General features: G+C 47.2%; 1 protein-coding gene across 2 annotated transcripts in view; it reads left to right on the forward strand.

The window, feature by feature from the left end:
* Positions 1–23391, forward strand: part of PAK2 (p21 (RAC1) activated kinase 2) — a 728762-nt gene that overhangs the window by 461467 nt on the left and 243904 nt on the right. For both annotated transcript variants that reach the window (XM_078665775.1, XM_078665774.1), the window contains exon 9: positions 15382–15430. In XM_078665775.1, coding sequence (XP_078521901.1) covers positions 15382–15430 — 49 coding nt within the window. The remainder of the gene's footprint in view (positions 1–15381; positions 15431–23391) is intronic.

Here is a 23391-nt window from a genome sequence, read left to right on the forward strand (position 1 = left end):
CACAACTTTACCAAACAGAAATGTGAGAAAAAAGCGTTTATTTATTTATTTATTTTGCGAAATTTGAGGTTTGCAGTGGATTCTGGGTAGGAGAATGATGAGGGACCCACGCAAGCCATACCTCGCTGGACTCCCCCCGAGTGTCTAGTGTCCAGAAATGTGTGGGTTAGGTAGGTTTCCCTAGATGGCCGCCGAGCCCCGGGCCAAAAACTCATGAACCCCCTTGCAAAACCAGGTTGGTTTGTGATAGCTGTGAGAAGTTGGCCTGGTATATGATGTTCACTATTCTAGTGAGCACCTTGCACCAGTCCAAACAACCCTTATGGTTGTAAAGTCAACCTTCTAGACCAGATATCCTAGTGGTAGCATGGACAAAAGCAGTCTTAGTCGGACATGGGAAGCCAGCTGTTTTACCATATGCAATCCTGGAATATCAAATGAAAGGACACCACACTGGTTATATATTCAAAATATATATGTATTTATTTCTAAGTAAATCCCCTTAACTCTTCATGAGCACAGGATCACAAGCGAATAACAAATTACTTGATATAACATACAAAAGTTGCACAAATATGGATAAGCCCTGGTGGCCCGTAAAACCATATACTAAAATAGTGGTATAAGAATCACGTCACGAACAATGGTAAGGCCTAGGGCCTTGGGAATCGCTGGGGCTAAACTGGACTAACAGCAGTTAGGACTTAGGAGGCCCACAGGATGCGGGTGCAGTGTCTGAATGCACACGCGTGCACTCCTAGAAATCAATGGGTGAGTAAGAGTTAGAAAGTTGCAGATTTGGAAGTCTTCCGACTGGACTAGAACTTAACCACTTAAAACTAGGACACTAGGGATGTAAATCTCTACAGGAGCACTGTAGTACTCGCGTTACCTCACCCACAGGAAGCGGGTGCATAGGTGTCAAAGTGTGTCCGGTTTCGTCGTGGAGTTCTATGGAGCCTTGGAGAAAAGATGCTGCAGGCGACCAGCAGAGAAGAGTCCGGTTGGATCCAAGGGTGGATCGAAGATGTAGAGTACCTGAAAGCAGGGGGACAGAGTCTGGGTCACTAGCCAGTGACCAGAGTGGGACCAGGAAGGAACCAGGCGATGTCGGGCGCAATCAGGTGGTTGTCGCGAAGCTGGTCTCTGCTGCCACGTGGACCAGGAGGTATCGACGATGACCAGGCGCTGGGCACGGACTGTCCCACGAAGGCTCTCGCTGTCGGCGGTGTTGGCTTCCGGATTGGAGTCAACAAGCCTTGGCAAAGGCAACCCACGCAGTAACTGAAGAGGGCTTCTTACTCAGACCAGCAAGGAAAGAGGGGCTTCTCCTTTGCAGGGAAGCAAGGGCCAGTCTGGAGCAACCAGACCAGCAGTGTAGATTTCGGGTTTCGTCGTCACAGAGGCCACTAGCCAACGGGCAAGTGACCGGACAGACGCGACGAGCAGGAACATGCAAAAGGGCCCCACGCAGCACTCGGTGAGTATGGAGAGGTGATCTTCGGTGCAGTTGATGCTCGGGGCTGGGGCTCCTCAATCCCCAATGCACAGCTTCGAGGGTGCCTTGGGAGCTGCACAGAAAGCACTTTGCTGGCTTTCCAAGATGGCCGGTCCCACGTCTCACGTCGCCTCCACGGGTCTCAGCTTTGCTGTGGCTGTGGATCGGGCTGTTGGATGTCTGGAAATCCGGTTCTTGTCAGGCTCTGTCGTTGGAGCTCCGGCGGGAGCGACAACAAAGCAAACCGTTGAGCGCTTGATGGTGCCTGCTTGCACAGGGTGGTTACTCCTTGACCACAAGGGAGATTCTTCAGTCTTCTACGTCGAGTAGGATGTCAAAGGGTCCAGAGTTTCGTTTCAAAGTTTCAGTCAGGATGATCTAAAGTCTAAGGGCACAGCTCCTACCTTTTATTCCAAATCAAGTGGCTGGATCACCTGCTAGGTCCCTCCTATGGGTGGGACCAGGGAAGGGGGTGGTTACACCCCTTTCCCTTTGTCCAGTTTAGCGCCAGAGCTGGGGCTGGAGGGCCCCAGCACCGGTTTGAACCGGGCTATGCATGGGACACCTTGTGTGCCCCAGGCAGTGTCTAGTTTCATTCATCCCTCCCTGTCCCAATCCACTATCTCCTGTCTGGGGTGGTGCTAGCACCTCCCTGTGACAGGAAACCTATTGTCCAGGCTTCCCCTGTCGGAGTTTCGTCCTGCAGCAGGAGGCCAGACTTGTGTCTGTGGCAGCAGCATCCATTTTGTGATGCTGAGGCTCGGGTTAACTTTAACCAGGATTAAGGAAAGTAACATGTCTTCTTCCTCTAGAAGGGTGGAATGCTACGCCCGTCACCAGGACTGGCGAGGGGGTAGTATTCCAAAGGGTAGGACACCTTACACGACATGTTTTGATAAAGCCAAACCAAAGATAGCATTTAATCGCGAGGTTCATAATGCACCTAAGAGTATATGGTATGGCAATATCCTGGAAAAGCTGTAAGGACATGGTTCCGAAAGCTGCAGACAGGCTCAGCTCATGCTAGAGCACCATCTCACATAAAACCAAGCACTCTGCCTTCAGGATTGTTAAGGCCTGCCTTAGGAGTGACTTATAGGTGCACATGTGTCCAGATATAGGTTTAGACATAGGTATACTATATCTAAGCAAGGGGTGATTACACGACCTTGCCCCAGCTGAGTGATCAGCCAGTTGTGTCAGTTTGGATGGCCAGCCAGGGGTGGCAAAAAATATGCTGCAGCCCCTGGTAGGCCTTGGATGCACCTATGCCCTGGGTACCTATAGTACTCTGTACAGGGGCTGATAAGGTGACTCAATATCCAATTAGTTATGTACCTAGGGTACATGGAGTCCATTTTACAGAGAGAGCAGATAGCCTGGGGCCCTGATTAGCAGGATCCCAGGCCAACTAAGTCGAAAACCAGCTAAAAACAAGGTAATAAATCTGGGGTAACCATAGTCAGGTATCCACCTTCCTACACCCCCCCCCCCCCCCCCCAACGAAAGGAGATAAGGCTATCCTTGACCAAGTAAGCCTATATTGCCTAAGTAGCCATATAAGGGAGTACCTGCACTAGCATGGTTACCTCCTGTCTCATGGTCCACTAACCAGCTAAACACAAGGCAAATAATCTGGGGTAACCATAGTCTGGTATCCACCTTCCTACAATAGCTAATTTTGATGTCACCTCATTAGGTTTTGAGCCCTTGCCTGTTGCGGGTCCTTGAGCCACCCACACAAGTGAGGTACCATTTTCATCGGGAGACCTGTGGGAATGCTGGGTGGTAGGAAATTTGTGTGAGCCCGGTGATGCCACACTTTTCCCACACAAAAATGTGTGAAAACACGAATTTGTTTGGCTAAAATTGAGGTTTGCAAGGGATTCTGGGTAAGGGAACGTTGGGGGATCCACACAAGCCATACCTCCTTGAAAGCCCCCGGGTGTCTACTTTTCAGAAATGTTTGGGTTTGGTAGGTTTCCCTAGATGGCCATCGAGCACAGGCCAAAAACCCAGGTGACCACCCCCCCCCCCCCCTTGCACCACCAAATTTATTTGACCTAGTTATGTTTTCAGTTCTACAGCGTGAGATTTTTGGCACAATATTACATGGAAATTATGACAGACATTGTCAAGTTTGCAGGACATTGTGGATGAAAAAATAACTTGATATTCACAAGAGACATCACCATGTACTCCCATGGATTAACAATAATATCTACATTTAGGAGGTTATTCTTAGATGAAATGTACACCTTGACAGAGAGACTCAAAAGACAAAGATTCCAACACAGCTATCACTTTTTCAAACACAGACACACTGGTTGGATTTGGCACAAGGGCGAGTGATGGTTCAGTACCTTTAATTTAGTTAACAAGAGATTTTACAAAAATGAAATGCACTCTCAATTACATGGACAAAAAAACGGAACCAATGACTCGCAGCTTGTGAGCTGTAAAGCCACGACAAGGCACCAACCGTTTTACAGGCCATTCATGCACCTTTCATACCTGATGCACACAAGACTGTTCACAAAACCAAGACATTAAATCATTTACAAAAAGGGACAGAGTACAACCTGCTTCAAAAAGACAAAAAAGACAAATATTAATGCACAGCCATCTACTCCTCAAGCACACACACATACAGGGTGAGTGATGATTCAGTTTATACAATTGTATTAGCAAGTCATTTCACAAAAGTGAAATGCACTGTTAATAATTGAAAGGACAAGAAACTGAACCATTGACTCACAGCTCGTGAGCTGTAAAGCCACGACAAGGCACCAACCTCTTTACAGGCCATTCATACAAAACATTCACTCTGTCAGCCGCGGGCCCATCACATTACAACACTCACACCAGCAGACAGCGCCATTCAAGGGCCCATCACTTTCACACTCCCACATTCCAGACACAGCAACTACACAAACTGATGGATTGTGTGAAGTGGCACTCAACTAGCAATGGGTGTAGTGACCACCAGCAAGTCTCTACTCACACACCGCCAGCCGAGCACCAATCCACGCACACCACCATCCAAGCGCCAGTCCACGCACACTGCCAGCCAAGCGCCAAACCACGCACACCGCAAGCCAAGCACCAATCCATGCGCTTCGCCATCCAAGTGCCATTCCACGCACACCGCCAGCCAAGTGTCAGTCCATGCACACCACCTGCCAAGCGCCAGTCCACGCACACCGCCAGCCAAATGCCAGTCCACGCACAACGCAAGCCAAGCGCCACTGCACGCACACCACCAACCAAGCGCCACTGCACGCACACCACCAGCCAAGCGCCAGCCTACGCACACTGCCATCACATTTTGAGTTGGTTTTTTTTACAAAACAAACGCAAACAAATTGCAAATAGATAGAAATCTAGTAACACAAAATCTGTAACTAAATACATTGCACAAATGCCAACCTTAAAACAGAATACAAATTAAAAAAAAAACAGACCAGGCAGCTCATTTTACCTCTCATGGATACTCCCAAAAGTTCTTTTGTGTGTGGTAAGCTCTATAACAAGCAGGCACACACAGCCCAGGGTTAGAAGGACACCCAGGGCAGAAAAGACGAGTCACCTTCCGCAAACCTCTTCGCCAACAGACTCAGACTTACTTGTTCCACAACAACAAGGCTAGATATGACAGAGTGCTGAAACTGAAGAAATGTCAACTTGGATGCAGGAGAACACTCCTTGAACACAATGAAAGCATTGAAAGTTACTAAGTTGAAAAAATGGATGGCCAACTTCTTATACCAAACATAAGCCTTCCGAATAGCTGTGTAAGGTTCCAACCTCTGATCTACTCTGTCAACACCACCCATGTACTTATTGTAGTCCACAACGCACACAGATTTATACACATCATCAGCCTGACCCCAAGCAGGCACAGGTGAAGTACTCTCATCATGGATGGTAGTCCGCATGTACACATCCCTCCAGTCCACAAATTTCACTGCTAGTAGTTCTTCAGTACGCAAGGAACTGCACTGACCCCTTTGAAGTTTCTTGCAAACAAGCTCTTTCGGAAAACATTTGCGGTTAGAGCGGATTGTGCCACATGCAAATGTGTCCACTTTAAACAACTCCTTAAACAATTGCACAGCAGTGTAGAAGTTATCAAGGTGCAAATGGTGACCTCTGTTGAACAGTCTTCTAGCAAGATCCCACACAATTTTCTCTGACACTCCAAAAGTGGACGGACAACCAGGGGGGTAATAGTGGAATCTCTACCAGTGTACACACGAAAATTAAAAACATATCCGGTCTTAATCTCAGACAACATATACAGTTTAATTCCATAGCGTGCCCTCTTGCTAGGAATGTACTGCCTAAACACCAAACGACCCTTGAACAACACCAAAGACTCATCAATAGATATTTCTTTCCCTGGAACGTAAATCTCTGAAAAACGATCAACAAAGTGATCAAGAACAGGCCGAATCTTAAAGACGGTCACAGTCCGGGTGACTACGTGGCAACGCCAAAGAATTATCCACGAAATGCAACATGCGTAGCAAAAGTAAATACCGATCACGAGTTTTAACTGCTGGAAATATGGCTGTTGCCATCAAGGGACTGCAAGACCAATATGAAGCCAGGTTCGGCTTCCTTACCAAACCCATCAAATAAGTCAAACCCAAAAACTTCTTCAGCTCTTCCAGATTTGTGGGACTCCACCTTGTAGCTCTAGAGTGGGGACCAAGTGTGTCACTTTTGTCCCTCAAAAACTGTTCAGCATACAAATTGGTCTGCTCAACAATCTCACGCAAAAATACATCATCCATAAATAACTGAAAATACTGTATGGGCAAAAAATGTTCACAATCCACTCTACACCCTGCATCACCGCTAAAGGCAGGCAACACCAGCTGCACCATGTTAGGATTAACCCAGAGTCCAGCACTTCCAGTAGGAAGGCTAGCAGCCGCAGGCTGCAATCCAGATGCCTCTTGCACCATCGGCACAGCAGTATCCTCCTCTAAAACAGGCCCTTCATCTGCACTGACAGAACCATCATCATCCAATGATTCCATGTGGAGAGAAAACTCACTGCCAGAATCTTCCCCTCCCTCCTCTCCCTCAGACGCACTGTCAGTGTCATATTCCGGCTCAGAGCAAGATTCAAGAAGCATACCTACCACCTGCTGAGCAGTCATTCTGCGGCTAGCCATAAGGATTACTAATAAAGGTAACTTGACACACAAGTCAACAACAACAATCACTATGTAATATAAGCAATGAACAACATTCACCTTTATCAAAAATACCTATACACTGCAAAACGATACCACTCACTTGCAAGAAGCAGTTACACCACGTACTCTGCACAGATACTGTATGGATCAACAATAACCTACTAAAAAAAGAGAAAAAAATACATTAGACAATGCAAAACCCATCACAAAGATTTTCTTGCTCAAAACACTAACTAAATATGCTGCCACTATGAGACCACTTACAAAAAAATGAATTCCTACATTACAATATTACTCATTTGGTGCAAATACAACACAAATATTTCACTTACCCAAAAGCTGCAAGTACGCAAAACTGCATAACAACCACTGTCTAAACCAGAAACCGAAATCAAAAGCTTTACACTGGAAAAAAAGGAGAAAAAAACATTACAATCACATATGCAAACCATGCACCAAATCACCATTTAAGCTATGGGGTAGGTGGGCCTAAGAGTATAAATTAAACCTTTACCTTGAGGCCACCCCCCCCCCCCCCCCCCCCCCAAAACAAAAATTAAAAAAAATTCTGGTATCTAATGGCTTCTGCCCCCCTTGGGAGCAGATGAACCTAAAAACTTACTGCTACTCTGCCACTCAAAGAGGGCAGAAATGGTCACAATCATCCTCCCGTAAAGACGAGTAACCCATGTCTAAAGGTGGCACCCCACCAAACTGCCCCTCAGGGTGATATCAAAAGGGATGATGGACAGATCGATTCAGCAAATCGAACTCTCACCCCCATCAACTAATCTGGGTTTAATCCATCAACATTCTTTAGCTCACTTCACCACCCGAGTTCTACACATTTAAATCAGCCCCCCCACCCCCCGGGGGGCAAATACAGAAAAATTATGGGCCACCAAAAGGGGAGCAACCCCTGCATAAGGAGTCACTCCCCAAAACTAGATTTGATAAACTGGGCTCCCTAAGATGGCCCCCAAGGGGCCACTCCCCAGCACATTGCCCAATTAAAAAAATAAATAATTCTGCACCCCCAGGGGGGCAGACAAAGCGAATTAAAATGCCCCCAAAACTACATATTAAAAAAAGGCTACCTAAAATGGCCCCCCATGGGAGTGACCCTTGCCCACGTGATATAGCGCAGAAATGGGGGGCAATAGAGGTCCCAACCCGAGCACAGTGGTGTAGGAATGTAGATACTCCCCAGCACAAATTTTAACATTTATAAATAATAATTAAATTTCTGCTTCCCCAGAGAGGGCAGCCAAAACGAAATACATTGCCCCCAAAAGGGGGAGCGACCCTTGCCCAAGGGGTCGCTCCCCAAGACTAAATATTTAGGCATGCATGCCTAAAATGGGCCCCATGGGAATGGCCCTTACCCAAGGGGCCACTCCCCAAAACAATTGCCAATTTTGTGCAGAATTTTTAAATAGGAATTTATTTTTCTGCCCCCTCCCGGGCGGCAGACATTGTCAAATTATGTGCCCCCTACAGGGGAGCGTCCCTTGCCCAAGGGGTCGCTCCCCAAGACTAAAATGGCCCCCATGAGAGTGGCCCTTGCCCAAGGGGCCACTCCCCAAAACAATGCTAGTTTTTGCGGTGATTTAAAAAAAGAAAAAAAAATCTGCCCCCTCCCGGGTGGCAGACATGCCGATTTATTGTGCCTCCTCTTGGGGAGGGACCCTTGCCCAAGGGGCCGCTCCCCAAACCAACAAACATTGCCAAACTAAAAAAATAAAATGTATCCCTGGCGTCTAGTGAGCATTCCTGGTGCAGCAAGAATGCTCTAAAGAGACATCGAGGGAAAGGAAAACCCTTTACTTTCCCCCGATGCCTCTTTAATTTAAATACCTTCCGCCCCAGCCCCCAAACTTACCTGTTTCTCCTCCGACGCGCAGGAAGCAAATGGCTTCCCTGCGCGTCTGAGGAGAAAGGGAACCTCCAATGACGTCAGTGCGCCTCGCGCGCTGACGTCATTGATGACGCGGGTGGGGGAGGCAGGGGAAGGTCTTCCCCTGCCTTCCCCGGACAAACGAAGGAGATCGGGCACCCACGGGGGGGGAGTGCCAGCGCTCTGCTCGTGGGTGGGGCTCATGACTAGCTGAGCTCGTCATGAGCACCCGAGAGGTGTATACCATGACGAGCTCAGCTCGTCATGAGCATACAAGGGGCTAATAGCCCCCCCCCCCCCCTTCACCCTCTGCTCAATCTATGGAAGTAACACAGATGATCCTGGTGTCATTAACCTGGTCTCAGGTGAATTAGCGCACTGGCCCACCCCCATTGTTCTTTGCGGCGACCTTAATTTACATCTGCCTTGCGACTGGGAGACTGACAGCAACTGGAAATATAAGGGTAGGAAGCCCTTGGTGTTTCAGGCCCTAGCCAACCTTGCACAGGCATATGGATTAAGAGACTCTTGGGCCAGACTAAATCCATCCCAGCCCAGTTACACCTTTTTTTCCGCCCCACATCACACCCTTGTTAGGCTAGACTATTTTTTCCTTTCATTTTCACTCATTAACAAATGCACCATTGAAATAGCACCACGTTTCATGTCCGATCATAATCCTCTTATCCTTAACATCAAGGGGCTTGGCAAATGTAGGGAGGCTTCTACCTGGGGCTTCGAGAAAGCTCTTTTACAGGACCTGACGTATCAAACACATATGCAAAGATGGATACAGGAATTTTTAGAAATAAACAATGGCTCGGCTTCCTTAATGACTGTTTGGGACACGTTAAAAGCAGGGATCAGGGGTGAGACCCTTAGATTTTCAGTTGGTAAAAATAAGAAAGAGAAGCTCCTGATAAGTAACCTACAGGGGAAGCTAAAGATATCCGAAACTACATTAGTCCAATTTATTCAAACAGGACAAGATATCGAGAAAGTTCAGAAGGAAGTAGTTCTGGCCAGAGCTGAAATTGGGGCGATTTTTGCGGAGAAAACTGCTGCAAAGTGGACATGTTCATGTGAGAAAAATTACGAGTGCAGTGATATTATCGGGCACCACTTGGCTGTCAGGACTAGGCAACAAGTCTCCAGCAGCGAGATATCACAATCAAACTCCCATTGGGAAGTGAGACCAACGACTTTGATCTCACACGGAGGGGATTTCAGGATTTTTACTCTAAGCTATAAACTTAGGAAAATCCTGGTCTGAATGACGCACTTGAGAGCGAGATCGTTCGTTACTTTAGTGAGATCGATCTCAGAACACTTACCCCAGACAATAGCAATCTACTAGAATTAACCCCAACTTGGGAGGAGATTCTGGAATCCCTCTCCAGCCTCCCCGATGGGAAAACCGCCGGCTTGGATGGTATCCCAGTAGAGTTTTATAAGATTTTTGCCCCCCAAATGAAAACAATTTTTACAGAGGTAGTAACTTCTATCTTTAATGGGGCTTTGCCTCCAGCCTCCTGGTCCAAGGCCAGAATAGCAATATTCCCAAAAAAAGACAAATCTCTATTAGAGATGAGCTCCTACAGACCTATCACACTTATTAACTGTGAATCAAAGATCTTTTCCAAGGTACTAGCAATTAAAATTTCCTCCGTGGTCGAGTCTCTAGTATCAGAATGGCAACACGGGTTCATCCCGAAAAAAGGCACAACAGAGCATGTCAGGCGAGCCATTACCCTATTCGACGCCGCACAGGCGGCCGGAGACCCGATGTCATTAACACTCTTGGACGCTGAAAAAGCCTTTGACCGGGTCTCCTGGCAATTTCTGTGGGCAGTCATGAGCAGGATTTGCTTTGGGCCAAAACTCATACAGGTGGTACAAGCTCTTTATATGAAACGGACCGCCTGTGTTTCCATTAATGGACAACTAACTGGGCAATTCAACATCTCCCGGGGTACCAGGCAGGGATGCCCTTGCTCCCCTTTGCTGTTTGCTCTTTATCTGGACCCCTTCATCAAACAAATTGAAAGAAATCATAATATCCCCGCAGTCAGCTTCCATGGCAGTAATATTAAAATCATGGCCTATGCTGACGATCTGGCCATTACTTCGCCTGATCCCTCAAATTCCATAGTGGCTTTAGAAACTGAGGCGCTACAATTTGGAAGGCTTTCTGGCTATGCCCTGAACAAAAACAAAACACAAATAATAATAAACAGCCAAATTTCTTGGGCTGACTACAGGGTGGTCCCTAAGGAAAAATATCTACGAGTCTCCATCTCCTCCAACCTGGACGAGATTGTTACAGTCAACTTAGCTCCACTTGCCGTACACACCAGGAAGGCATTGAAACAAATTAACAACCTACACCTAACCCTTGTTGGCAGATGTAATGTCATAAAGATGACTTACTTTCCCAAACTTCTTTAATTTTTTCGTACAATACCCGTGGAATTTATTATAGCAAACCTACTGAAATTCCAACAAATATTCACACAGGCATACTCTCAACCCAGGAGGGCACTAAGGCAGTTATGTCTACCAAAAGAACGAGGAGGCTGGTCCTTTCCTAACATTACGCTATATTACTGGGCCTCGGTCCTACAGTACAGCTCCTAATTGGTAAGAGTCACCTTTCCCCATATATTTGGGCTTGCCTCGCTTTTCCAACTTCTATTGGGTGAACAGCGCTGGGGCTGTTTACTCCGAGAGACTTCTTTCGGATATTATAAAGGGTGAGATTTAAGACGTTAATGAATTCTTTTAAAGTTTCTCGTAGTATCCGCAGAATTTTTGGGCAGGGTAGATTTAACCATTATTCTCCCACTTTCAATAATGACAACCCTCCTGCCATCTTTGGAAGGGCCTTTTTTTCGGACTGGCACAAGGCCGGCATTCTGAAATTGGGAGACCTCATTACCAGCGAGGGAGTCATACCCTTCACTGATCTATCAGCCAAATTTAGCCTAAAGAACGAAGACTCCTTTAAATATTTCTCCATTCATGATTTCCTCACCAGAAGGTCTGGGAGGGGGGGGCATAGGATTTACGGAAGTAGATCTTCTTAACACACTGCGAAACCCCTTGGCCCCTCAAATTGGTTTGCTATACAACATCATAAATAGACAGACCCCGGATGATCTACAAACCATAGCAGGCAAATGGCACAGTAAATTTGCTTCCCCCAACAGTGTTTTCTTTAACTCACTCGCCTTGTCGCAAAATATTTTACTGTCAGCCAAATTACAGGCTCACACTTTAAAACCTTTGCAAAGTGGGGGGGCTGGCCAAGGCAGTCTTTGCCCTCGCTGCTCGGAATTTGGTGCCAATTCTATTCATATATTTGCTACTTGCTTAAAGCTCTCTTCAACACTAAACCGTATACAGAAATTCTTAAGGGAAGTCACCACTCTGCACATAACATTAAATCCCACAATTATTATGTTAAGCACAGTCAGAAACTTCGCGTGTGAAAAGAGAGGGAATAATTTTTACCGCGATGGCAGTCTGGAGGATCTGTGTGGCCACTGCCTGGCTCGATCCAGAGCCCCCTTCATTTTCTTAGTGGCTTGCTAGGCTCGTCGCTACCTATCACTTAGAAGCAGCTGTTTATGCCAAAAAGGGACGCAAGGGCCGGAAAAAGGGCCTTGAGGTGTGGGAAAAACTTACTTCTTGGCTGGAACAGTCAGGATAATTTTTGTTTACTTTTCTGCCTCCTAATGACGATTTCTTTCCGTTGAATCTTTGCTCCTCCCAGTAGCGGACTCCTGTTATTTCTTTAACTGTATGCCATCTCAAACACTGGACTCTAGACTGTGGATAGACAATTATTTCCTTTTTCTTGTCTTCTTTTTTTTTTCTCTTTTCTTTTGCTGTTGTGCCTTTCCTTCCAATTACACGTAGTTCTCTTTTCACTTGGGGGCTGGGGTGGCTCTATTCGTTGTGATGTTTCTGTACTTACATTTACTTTGGCAAAATTAAAAAAAAAAAAAAAGTTGCATGGACGTCATGCTGCGAACCCTCACTGACTTTCCCCTTGTAACCCCAGTCACTGCCTTTTGGTAGCCCTTGCCTCAGGGGTGGCAAACTCAGTGGCAAAAACATGCAGTTGCGCCATATTCCAAATTGTCTCCCTATTTTTCTTTATACTAATAGTTAATAATAATTTATAATCTCTTACTTTAATAAAAATGCAGCACACTTGAGACATATGGTGGCAGTTGTGGTAAGGAAAATGGTTTTAAATGTATGTTGTATGTGTGATTTCAGGTGAGTGTGTTTAAGTGAGAGCACACGTGTGAAAAACATTTCTGCATGTGTAAGCATGTGTGCGAGTGTAAGTGGATGAGAGTCAAGTGACACGTAGTCAGAGAGATGGAAGTCAAGATTTACTTTTCTTTGACACAAGTCAAAGCTGGACCAAATTTGCTGCACTGTCTTGTGTCAGAGGGAGAGAAGAAATGCTCTATATCTAATCAACATTTGTTGCATTCTTTCGCTCCCTGTATGCTGGCGCACTTTTGGCAGTCATGCGCCAACCCACGTATACTTGTGCAAGGTGTATGCATGTGCTGAAGCATAGGATTAATCCTGGAAATAGTCCCTTCCAGTACAAAAACTATGCTTTATGGCTTTTCCCAATTTGCATGTGATTTGCATGTGTGCTGCCTAATACAGCATACATGCAAAGTTGGAAAACAGAAAAAAATGAAAAGGTTTCTCCTCTGAATGCGAGGACGCACAAGATTTTGACACACATTCCTGTCTAACGAGGTTTGTAGGTAGGTAGATTTGCATCAATACCCATGGGTGGGTTGCATGGTAGCCCCTATGCAAAATCCACAGAACGCTCTTTGATACAAAATAATGCAGCAGCACATGGGGAACTTTGTGTTACTATCAACGAAAATCCTCAATTATTGTAATGTTACGCCATGTGACATGCATCCCTGGAAAGAATCACGGTCAGAGGTCATATTATGTCACTTCCTGTGATGTCACTTCCGCTGAAGGTTTGGTGAATCGATGGTCATGTAAAGATGTAGAGTGCCACAGGTGGTTTCTCAATAACCCTATGTTTTTCACACTAGTAGTGTTTTTTACCATTCCCGTAACACTTGGAGGCTGGTAAGCTATTGTTGCAATATCTGTGTTGAGTTGCTGCCCTTAACTTACTCAGAGGGTGGCGAGCCACTAGATGCATGATATATACAGTATGAATATTCGAATTGCATTTAGGGCCGATTGTTAGGCAAAACTTGCAGACTGTTTAAAATCTCACTTCTACAGAAGAATACCTGTAACGCAGCCTTACACTAACACCTGGCCATCTTCTAAGCAGCTTTCAGTATTTATCACCGTTCTGTTGCCCAACAGTTTCACTTGTTTGAGGGAAAACATTTTCACACTTACTACACAAAGAGAAACTTAATGCAAAAAAAGCAATGGGCTACATGTGTGGTGTGATCCAGCAGCTGTCCAGTGACATTTACAAACCATTTGTTGGGATTCATTATTTGACCACAAATTCTCAGTGTATTACCCTTTTGATAGCAGATGGAGAATGTATCAAGACAAGCAATATGCTGTCAAAATGCAGAACTCCAAGTTTTTCCATTCCGAGCTGCAGCCTGTTCAGAAAGTGGGTTGTTGTAACCTGCTGAAAGTGAGTTTGCAACAGATAAATGCTGCCTTTTGGTGTGTTTATTTTAATAGTACAGAATCTTCGTTTATGCTACATGCCCACAACCATATTTCTTCCGTGAAAAGGAGCAGAACCTATGTTTTAGAAGGTTTGGAGGAAGGGGTGATAATGTATGTATCAGATGGAATAAAGTAGTTTTTGCATAACTTACAATCAACAAAACGTTACGTAACCTTATAAACAAACTAGATCATAGCCCTCATTTCTCATCTGACATTGCAGTATCCTTATATTTTATGGTAGAGGATACTTATTTGACGAATATTGCATTAATTATGTTCAGATTGTATAATAACTCGCTAGGCGAAGTGGTTTGAAATGTTAAAATTCTAATTCCTAATACCCATGAATTACGGCTTGTTCATATTTGTTTTTGTGAATTATGGTGTCTGAACCATTCAGTGATGTTAGTCAAGTAACAAATAGGTTACATATGCAGACGTGAACTGGGCTTCATGACTAATTTTTCAGATTTGCCGTGCAATGTAGTTTTGATCTTTACCGGATCCCTCCTTCAATATTATCTTTTATTTGGCAATCTTTCTTGAAGAATATGCGTGTCAGATTATGGTATACTCTAGTTTTGTTAATCAGTGCTTCCCACCCATGGTTTCAAACTAAAATTGAGGATTCAGTGGGTATGCATGGCTGTATATGTTTACCCGAGCCACGTGCAGCATACGGAGAAACATTTGTAGTGCTCTACAGACCAGTCTTCCCACGTGCCTTGAGCAAAGCAAACTCGGTGACACCATTATTGGAGTTTCTGAGGTGAGTAACTTCTTGTTGACTTTAAGTTGTGCACTACTGTCAGCCTAGACTTAATTTGATTCACAACCACCGTTGCGCTACATTCCATACGTTTCAAATAACTTTAGGGTTATGAAATCAAAAAACATGCCTCCATGTGTTTTTGTTTTTTAAAGTTGTCTTTTCAACTAGATTTAATGCCACTTGCACCTCAGAAGTTAATTTTTTTACTTTCAGGTCCGATTTCAAAAATAAAAAATGGATCAAATACTTATTAACGTTTGTCATGTTTTTCATTTCACAGCGCTTCTGGAACAGTTTTCACAGCCATTGATGTGGCCACAGGACAAGAGGTAGGCATTAGATTTTACCCCCATAATTTGGGGCAAAAATCTGTGCTTTTCTGTACTTTGTAATGAGATAAAGTTCTTTCCCTTGAATCGATTTCCTGGGTGTTGTATGATCGGCTCTCTTAAAGGTACTCCAGTATAATAGTTTCTAAGAACAGATTGAGAGAAACTATGTTTCAGAATTGCTAATTTGAAGTTTAAGATCAATGTTTTCTGATATGGTTTTCTTTTTGTTTTGGAATGCATCGATTTTATTTTTAGCTTCTCAGGGAAGGTAGTGTTCGAGGTATGTGAGCTGTAGATCATATGCTTTGCTTACTCCTGCCATCTAGTGTTGAGTCAGGATGTTGGCGAGTTATTTTTCTTCAAAGAAGTCTTTGCAGTCAAGAGGTAAGGTGACTCCACCTTTCAGTGATAGTGCGCATGAGCATCGACTCTGTTGTTTGATTGTTTTTCTCTGCCATCCGGTTCGGACGTGAATTGTTGCACTCCGGTTCAAAACCGTTCTTTGGGTTCCCCATGATACTCAATCCACTATACCCGCATCGGAATTGTTTTGTATGCGTATCCCACTTCTCCTCGTATCGGTCGAGGAAAATTAAAATGTCATCGGAAGACTCGTGGGAGGCCGTCGTGCTTTACTGCGTCGGTCCACCTCGCAATTGATGGAACGGACTCCATTCAAATTCTGCCCTCGGTGCCACGGAAAATATCAGCACACTGACTCGCACAAAGCGTGCAACTTGTGCTCATCTCCAGAGCAGAACGAACAAGACTGTGACTCCTGCAGTTTATTTCGATCCAAGAAAATTCTCTGCGTCTGGCTTGACATTGTGAAATGCAATGCCAAAACATCAAATATACGCTGAACATCTTCGGCGAAAGATCCAAGCAAGATGAATTTGATTCACAAGGATCCGAAGAACAGGAAGAGCAGCGCATATCGATTCCTGAACCTGACTCTGAGATAAAAGAGGACATACCGCAGGACCAATGTCTGTTAAGTACCGAACACCCCTTGCCCCATAATCCAACTCAAACTAGGCAAAAGGCTTTGGGCCCACCTCTGCCTCCAGGCCAAGGCCGGCATTGAGACGATGTTTGACACCCTGCCTCGGCACCGAAACCCACTGTCAAGCCTACCAACTCAGGATCGAGTTAGCCAGAGTCCAGCACCGAGAGGAAACCTTAGAGCACAAATTAGAAGACCGATTCGGAGCTGAAACGCAAAACGCCTTCAGAGCCCAAACCTTCCCTGCCGAACAGTCATTCCATCTCGGCACCGAAACCGAAAAATGCTCCTTTGAAGCCGCAGGATCTAATTCTTGACTTAACCACCCCTCAAATCTGATCCTAAACAAAAGGAACTTTACATTAACCCTGAAACAGGACATCTTACCAAACTGCCTCTCAAATGCAAACCTGAGTCAGAGGACATACAATATAATATTGCACACTCAAAGGGTGGCCCTACGACCGTATCAGTCCACCCGCAAGCTTTTATGGTGTGGGGTGCCACAGGGGTCGGCCCTAAGCCCACTGCTGTTCAACATATATCTGGCTCCTCTATTTACTTTGATAGCCAACTGGGGCGTGAAGGCTATTTCCTACGCCAACAACACCCAGCTGGTTTCCCCTTTTCAGGATCAGTCCGAAGACTCTTTTAAATGCTTTAAAGACTCACTGCTCGTCTTATTGCCCTCCCTACAGCGTGGATTGCTTCTTGGATTCCTGACCGGTGACCTCGTCGTTGGATTCGACCCCACTCCTCGCGGAACCCGCTGCCCGGGTCCCGCTTCGTGGGGAAGGTCTTTGGCCATACCAGGGCTCAAACTATTGACTGTTGCTGCTGTTGAGGCGAGTTTGGGAAGCGCTGCAGGGCTGCGAGCGACTGCAGGGACTCCAACTACCAGGAGTCCCTGCCCGGCCAATAGCTCACACCTGGCCCACTCTCCCTGCAGCCCCGCCCCCAGAACACGGCCTCCTTCAAAATTCCATCTGCTCCCTGTGTTTGTGGGACTCACTGCTCGTCTTATTGCCCTCCCTACAGCGTGGATTGCTTCTTGGATTCCTGACCGGTGACCTCGTCGTTGGATTCGACCCCACTCCTCGCGGAACCCGCTGCGCGGGTCTCGCTTCGTGGGGAAGGTCTTTGGCCATACCAGGGCTCAAACTATTGACTGTTGCTGCTGTTGAGGCGAGTTTGGGAAGCGCTGCAGGGCTGCGAGCGACTGCAGGGACTCCAACTACCAGGAGTCCCTGCCCGGCCAATAGCTCACACCTGGCCCGCTCTCCCTGCAGCCCCGCCCCCAGAGCACGGCCTCCTTCAAAATTCCATCTGCTCCCTGTGTTTGTGGGACTCACTGCTCGTCTTATTGCCCTCCCTACAGCGTGGATTGCTTCTTGGATTCCTGACCGGTGACCTCGTCGTTGGATTCGACCCCACTCCTCGCGGAACCCGCTGCGCGGGTCCCGCTTCGTGGGGAAGGTCTTTGGCCATACCAGGGCTCAAACTATTGACTGTTGCTGCTGTTGAGGCGAGTTTGGGAAGCGCTGCAGGGCTGCGAGCGACTGCAGGGACTCCAACTACCAGGAGTCCCTGCCCGGCCAATAGCTCACACCTGGCCCGCTCTCCCTGCAGCCCCGCCCCCAGAGCACGGCCTCCTTCAAAATTCCATCTGCTCCCTGTGTTTGTGGGACTCACTGCTCGTCTTATTGCCCTCCCTACAGCGTGGATTGCTTCTTGGATTCCTGACCGGTGACCTCGTCGTTGGATTCGACCCCACTCCTCGCGGAACCCGCTGCGCGGGTCCCGCTTCGTGGGGAAGGTCTTTGGCCATACCAGGGCTCAAACTATTGACTGTTGCTGCTGTTGAGGCGAGTTTGGGAAGCGCTGCAGGGCTGCGAGCGACTGGAGGGACTCCAACTACCAGGAGTCCCTGCCAGGCCAATAGCTCACACCTGGCCCGCTCTCCCTGCAGCCCCGCCCCCAGAGCACGGCCTCCTTCAAAATTCCATCTGCTCCCTGTGTTTGTGGGACTCACTGCTCGTCTTATTGCCCTCCCTACAGCGTGGATTGCTTCTTGGATTCCTGACCGGTGACCTCGTCGTTGGATTCGACCCCACTCCTCGCGGAACCCGCTGCGCGGGTCCCGCTTCGTGGGGAAGGTCTTTGGCCATACCAGGGCTCAAACTATTGACTGTTGCTGCTGTTGAGGCGAGTTTGGGAAGCGCTGCAGGGCTGCGAGCGACTGCAGGGACTCCAACTACCAGGAGTCCCTGCCCGGCCAATAGCTCACACCTGGCCCGCTCTCCCTGCAGCCCCGCCCCCAGAACACGGCCTCCTTCAAAATTCCATCTGCTCCCTGTGTTTGTGGGACTCACTGCTCGTCTTATTGCCCTCCCTACAGCGTGGATTGCTTCTTGGATACCTCGTCGTTGGATTCGACCCCACTCCTCGCGGAACCCGCTGCGCGGGTCCCGCTTCGTGGGGAAGGTCTTTGGCCATACCAGGGCTCAAACTATTGACTGTTGCTGCTGTTGAGGCGAGTTTGGGAAGCGCTGCAGGGCTGCGAGCGACTGCAGGGACTCCAACTACCAGGAGTCCCTGCCCGGCCAATAGCTCACACCTGGCCCGCTCTCCCTGCAGCCCCGCCCCCAGAGCGTCACCACCGTTATAAACCACTACGCGACCGCTGCGCGGGAGCGCGCGGGAGCGCGCGGGGCGAAGACCGGGCAAAGAGCGGGCCGTTTGAGGCCGTTTGAGGCCGTTTGAGGCCGTTTGAGGCCGTTTGAGGCCGTTTGAGGTCTGAGGAGGTTGGGGGCCACACCCCTTTCGCCTTTCCCCGTCTCTCTGGTAATATTCAATTGAACTCGTCTATTGTTAAAATTGTTTTGTTTGGTACAGTGTTCTAGGAGATGTGTACAAGGGTAAGCCGTAGTAGGGCTGCAAAGGGGCGTTTGAAGCAAAATGGGACACTGGACGACTTTATCACGAGGACAAATACTGCCATAGATGAGGAAATCACTAAAATGCAAAAACGTGTTTCCCTTGATCTGGACGCAGCTAGGAGATTGTCCCAGGTTATTGCCGAGTCCAAAAAATCATCGTTGGGCCACATTGCGGCTGCAATGACCCCGGAGCGACTAGCTAACCCACGGTGTATAATAACGCATGCTGATGTCCATCATTCCTTAGTTACACCCCCTGTTTTATTACCAACTCTGTGCCCCAACCCTCAGTCCATAAGTCAGTTCCCACCCGTGACCACCCCTGGTTTAGACCAAGATCAATTGTACACTAATACACCACAGTTTTCAGAGCTATATGATAATTCCTCTTGCACCAACGCTAAGGGCACAACATACAAAAGGAAACGCGATATAATGTCTGCCTATTCGCGTAAGAAGGCCAAAGTTGCTATGGCCCATCTAGGTAATGTTAGCGACCCCCCTGTGATTAGCATTGAGGTTGGGCCTGCTCTTCCTGCACAGATGTCCACTGAAGCAGATGAGGATAGCTCATCCCTGGGAATCCCCGCGGAAAATGTTACGGTAGAGGGTACTGGGACACAATTAGAGGAACAGGAAGGAAAGGATGTGGGTTTTATAAAAATAGTTTGGGAAACCCTAAAAAAGCTGTTATCTCCTCTTGACCTAAGACTCTCACGCATTGAGAACCACCTGTTAGAGGTGGAAAAGAGTATTCTAGAACTAGCAACTCTTAGTCTGCAAGGTCAGGAAACCATTGGTATTCTAGAGGACATCCCAGCTCCATCGATACCCATTACTACCCCCCTTGTACCATCCCCACCCAGGCCAGTACCTAAACCACGTACAAAGGGCTATGACACCAAACCTCCCAACCCTATACTAAAGTCACCTAAGCACCCTATTGTACAATCTACCACATATCGCAAAGCAGGAGTTGCCTCAAAGTCTTTTGCAACTAAGGCAGATTGTTCAACATCCCAGGCCACTCACAATAGGAGCAACTTTTGTGGGGGTTACATAGATCTCCCCCCAGACGCAAACCCATATGTGGTGGTACTGACAGGTGTGCCAGCAATTGAGAATAACTGTCAAGAAAACCACGGGTCCTTGAAGAACAAGGTTATTCACTGGCTTAATGCGACTAGACCGATCCCAAATGATGTGAGAAGCAGAATTTTGATGGTGCGTAGAGTTCCTTGGGTGGGTCCTTCGCGGAAATCTAGCCCAGGTGACTGTATAGTTGTGTCCTTTGAGGACCCACACACGGCCCAGCACGTATGCTCATGCACTACTTTTGGGGAAGATTCAGCCATTGTACCTAGGCCTTTAACATTCTTTTACCCCCCACTTCTAAACCAAAATCATGGGAGGGAATGGTCTTCTGTACGCTACCAGGCTCATGGAGGGGTAAATAATAAATGGCAAGCCCCAAATAGAAGGTGGCTTGGGGTCCCAACATCTAATAGGTTTGGGTGCCTCGAAGAGGTTGATTGACTTCCTATGCCTGTTGGCTCTCCATCCTATGCTAAGGCCCCCTTGCCTCGCGTGGTATCTGACCTTTTACCTCTGGCGATTAAACCTGTTAGAAACAGCACCTCTAAAAATTCCATCTCTAAAATAATTTACGATTCAGGTCAAGAGGTTGTTACCCTCCCACTGACCACATTGAAATTGCACCCGGTGACATCGCTTACTAGTACAAAGACCACTGATGTTGGCCCTCAAGACACCTGGGTATCCAACTTCTCTAAGAAGGAGGACATTTTAATTCCATTAGGGGTTGTGGCTGACCCTATAGTAGCGACACTTGGGTCAAGAAATTCTAGCGCTGTCTCTGGCCCCCCTGTATGTGCTCCCCCATTGGGGCTGAGTGTTGAAGGAAACCCAATACTGAGGCTCCTAAGCTGGAACGTTGCAGGTCTTGCACGTAACATCGACACTCCCGATTGGAATACCCTTGTGGATCCCTTCGGGATTTGTCTTCTGCAAGAAACATGGTGCTTGGAACCTCGTCACAGGGTAGGTTTTACAACCTACTTTTTACCTGCATCTAAAGACTCTGGTAGCAAAGGTCGCCCCTCGGGCGGTCTTCTGGTTTGGGTTAGTATTACATTGGGGCTATGCATAAGGCAAATGCCAACAAAATCTCCTGATCTGATGAGACTATCAATTCAATGTCAAGGAGGGATAAAGTTAGAAGTGTTTAACCTCTACCTAAGGGGGGCAAGGGGTAGTATCTCCTCGCTATCCTCTACAGAATTGAGGAGGAGCTCAGGTCCTGTAACACAGATTGCTTGGTCTTACTGGCTGGAGACCTCAATTGCTGTTTTGAGCCACTGGCCAGCGACGATATGTTAGACACTTGGGAGGATGATGTTGGGAGAGGTATTCCTTTGCTCTCTCTAAACCCGATCAAAAAGTGGACCCAAAGTGCCATAGACATTAATGGCCTCTGTATGGAATATGGTCTTAGAGCAACTAATGGCAGATCAAAGTCAGATACCGGGGGAGCACACACTTACAATAGGGTGGGCCACACTTCACGAATTGATTATATTTTGCTGAACCACAAGCTTTGGCCTTACCTTCAAGACATGGAGGTTCTAGCGACATCCGATAGTGACCATAACCCACTAGCCCTGACTCTTACTCCCCCATGGGAAGATACGTTCCCAATTCCTTCACCACAGACATGGAAATCGTCCCATGAATTAGTCCCCTCGAACTGTGGCAGGCGGTTAAAATGGAATAAAGTTGCCGCAGATGAGGGGAGGATGGCCCAAGCAAAATCCATAATGTCAACTGTGAAGATGCGCATAGACACAATGGAACCTAGCAATTCTATTGTTTGCAACGTGTTTACAGAAACTACCTTAGCACTTAGCGAGCTCTTTATTGTCCCTCAGGGTAGAGTGGGGGCCACGAGCAGGATTACATCAAAGAATAGAGCTAAATGGTATTCTCCTTCCTGTTCCGCTGCTAAACGAGAACTTATACTAGCAGTAAAATCCAAGGTACCGTGCCCCATTAGCCTTGCTAGGAAGAGTTATAAAAAAGCTTTGTCCATGGCTAGGGGGGCCTATGAAACTAAATACTGGGAAGATTTAATGATGGCTAGCTCCAAGAAAGACTCGAGGGCCTTTTGGGAATTGTTGAGAGCTAGGGATAAACCCGCCGACTCTCTCTTGACCTGTAACATCATGGGGGAGGCGTGGTTTGCCCATTTTTCCAACTTTAACGCTATTCCCGAGGGATCCCTAGATGTATCAACAGATCTCTCACGAGTTCCTGTCGACTATTTGGATGAGGACAATCTTTTTGTAACCAGTGAAGTTGAAGGGGCGATTAAGTGCCTGGTGCCCAATAAGGCGGCAGGACCGGATGACATTCCAGGTGACTTAATAAGGGCCAATTCGGAGGTGTGGAGCAAGCTTATTGCCCTACTTTTGAACGCGGCGCTGAGGGGTGGATGTCTCCCCGACTCCTGGAAGGGTGCGGAGGTCGTCCCGATCTTTAAAAAGGGATGTCGGGACGACCCCGCTAACTACCGCCCAATTAGTTTGCTAGATTCCACCCAGAAGGTAGCTGGCAAGGTAGTCCTAGGCAGGATCCTACAGTGGGCTGAAGATAATCAAGTATTGTCAGACTTCCAGGCTGGCTTTAGATCTGGAGTGGGGAACTATTGAACAGACATTCCGCTTATTAATGCTATACTGGAAAGTGGTCGTACTGGGCAAGGGCAGTCTGTATCTCGCATTTATAGATTTACGGACTGCCTTTGACCTGGTCCCACGTGCCCAGTTGTGGAATGTCTTAGAGGGCCTGGGTATCCCTTCTTACCTACTTAGCATGCTTACCAAGTTTCACGAGAGTAACTTTGCACAGATCAGGTGGGGAGAGCAGGGCCAAAAAACATCACGTATCCCCGTAAATAGGGGTGTCCGCCAGGGTTGTGTGCTAGCCCCCACTCT

The sequence above is a fragment of the Lissotriton helveticus genome, chromosome 11 (genome assembly GCF_964261635.1).
Source record: "Lissotriton helveticus chromosome 11, aLisHel1.1, whole genome shotgun sequence".
Lineage (NCBI taxonomy): Eukaryota > Metazoa > Chordata > Amphibia > Caudata > Salamandridae > Lissotriton > Lissotriton helveticus.